Here is a 2,317-nt window from a genome sequence, read left to right on the forward strand (position 1 = left end):
ATTGTTATACAATCTCTCCCCCCAGGTCCACTCCACTATGCAGCCTTCACTCTGGACTCCTGTCATGACAATAATACCTAATCATAAATAACTTTTAAACAGTTATCCTCCTCATCTGTTCCAATGCAGAATACATAATTTATCCCATCTTTCTCAGTCTCCCCCAACCCCTTTGTCAATCCCATTTTACAACAGTGGCACTATGCAGTATTTGTTGTTTTGTGACTGAGATATTTCACTCAACATAAAGTCCTCTAGGATCACCCATTTTGCATATTTCATGAGTTCTTTGTTTTTCAAAGAAGCATAGTATTCCATTATGTGAATATACCACAGCTTCTCTATCCATTCACAGTTTTAACATGCTTCATTATCTACATAAGAAGAAATTTCTCTAAGAAGAAATTAAAATCTTGTCATATCTGGTCTGTGTGATTTACTCTTCTCTTTCCTGTTGAAGAATTATACACAGTTGTCCGTCGCCATACCAACTTTGGCACCTCCTATAGGAAGTGTGTTAGCCCCTGCCCTCAGGATGTAGTGCTTGGTTATGTATGTAACTTACTTTAGACTAACGATGTTCTAGTCTGTGTCTTTCAACATGAGAGTAAATATGCATGGATTTTTATCTAGGGAAAACCATGTGAGAGAGGACAAAGGAACCAAAGAAATTTGGAAAACGCCAAAAGACAGCAACAGGAGTTTCCTTCAAAGTGAAGGACTGAAAGAAGGAAAGTTAAGCAGAAGTATTGTAGGGTGCCAAATAGCCCCAGAAAGATTTATAAATGCCAATGGGTAGTCTCAAACCCAAATTGTTGAAAGTAAGCCCATGTCTCCCAGGACAGGTTGCTTTAGTATTCTAATACACTCTATGTTTGTTATGATCTCAAAGGTCATCTCCTCTTAGGGACCCAATCACCTCACTGGTAAAAGTGAAAATTGGTTTGCGTTAATTAACTCAACCAAAGGTCAATCTTTGATTAATTGCACACTTATCAAAAAACAGTAACTTTCTGTTGAGGGAAGTTCTCTCCACCTCTTGTTCCTCTATTCTTGCTTTTTTGTTTATGGATGTTAAACAGCATTTTTTTTTATTTTCACCTATTTTATTTCAAGATCTAGCATGCCTTATTGACTATGTGCACATCTCCCTAGAGTCACATGTTCTTAGCTGTCCTTCTGTCCTTGACAATCTATATGGCTATTATTTTACTGTGATCGTTTTCATATTGTTATGATGCTGACATCTAGTCCCCTAGTATTTAAAATAACAGCAAGTTGAGCCACTGTTCTAGAACTTCCAGGTTAAGAAAGACTACAAAGAAAGGCCTGATGATCTGGGCTTTCTTTCTCTTTCTCTCTATATGAGAACAGCATGCTTCAAATAGGAACTGTGACTTCAGCCTGTTTCTTGGAATGGGAAAGCCTGCGTCCGTGAACACTTCACATGTGTGAAAAACAAGCCCATTTTTGTCTTGATCCTTGAGCACACTCAATATCTCTTTTCTTGCTACACATTAAGTGAAAGGACAAAGTGGAAATACCTTTAAAAACTCCTCAGGTTGTGTGCATGCACTATTTACATGTATTTTAGGGACTTCTCATGCCTTGCATTTCTGTTACCCTAAAATTGTGTTTCTGAGCTGTAGGTTGATCTATAAGCACAGTTTAAAAATTCTAACAACCTAGAATATTTAAGAAACTGGTAAAAGATGTTATGAAGAAAACAGCTCCCAAAGAATGGCTCTCTCACCCTTCTCTGTTCAAAGCACCACCCATTCTCATCTCTTCTCTACTTCCGTTGATGAATAAAGTGTTCCACTGCATTACAGTCTACATACAAACATTTTCAAACTGTGGTTTATTTCCTATAAAACTCGTGCTCATTATTCATATATTTATCTTTCTCTCCATAAATATCACTTGGCTATCATGTGTTGAGATATTTATGTATAAATTTTGAATTAAAAAAAAATGGAAGTAATTTTTTCCATTTAATAAATTTTCAAGCAGCAGGGTTTTCATACACAACTTAAGTCATTATGTAAAAAATAGATTTAATGTGTTCCTGGTTTTATTCTCATTTTTATTGTTGTTAGGTGCTGTTGAGTTATTTCCAACCCAGCAACATTACAGAACATCGTCAGAACATCGTGCAGCCGGCGGCATCCTCACGGCCTTCACTGTGTTTGAGTCAAGCGTTGCAGCCACTCTTCCAATCCAACTCATTGAAAAATCTTCCCCTTTTTCACTCATCCTCTATTTTACCGAGTATAACGTTCATCTTCAGAGACTGGTCCTTCCTAATATTGCCAAA

At 37.0% G+C, this 2,317-nt stretch overlaps 1 protein-coding gene across 1 annotated transcript in view; it reads right to left on the reverse strand.

The window, feature by feature from the left end:
- Positions 1-2,169, reverse strand: part of LOC102865596 (eukaryotic translation initiation factor 1-like) — a 20,151-nt gene extending 17,982 nt beyond the window's left edge. The window contains exon 1 of the mRNA XM_006882284.1: positions 2,135-2,169. Within this exon, the coding sequence (XP_006882346.1) occupies positions 2,135-2,169 (35 nt within the window). The remainder of the gene's footprint in view (positions 1-2,134) is intronic.
- Positions 2,170-2,317: the final 148 nt, after the last annotated feature.

Source organism: Elephantulus edwardii, unplaced genomic scaffold, assembly GCF_000299155.1.
Source record: "Elephantulus edwardii isolate Elephantulus edwardi_28Jun2011 unplaced genomic scaffold, EleEdw1.0 scaffold00018, whole genome shotgun sequence".
NCBI lineage: Eukaryota > Metazoa > Chordata > Mammalia > Macroscelidea > Macroscelididae > Elephantulus > Elephantulus edwardii.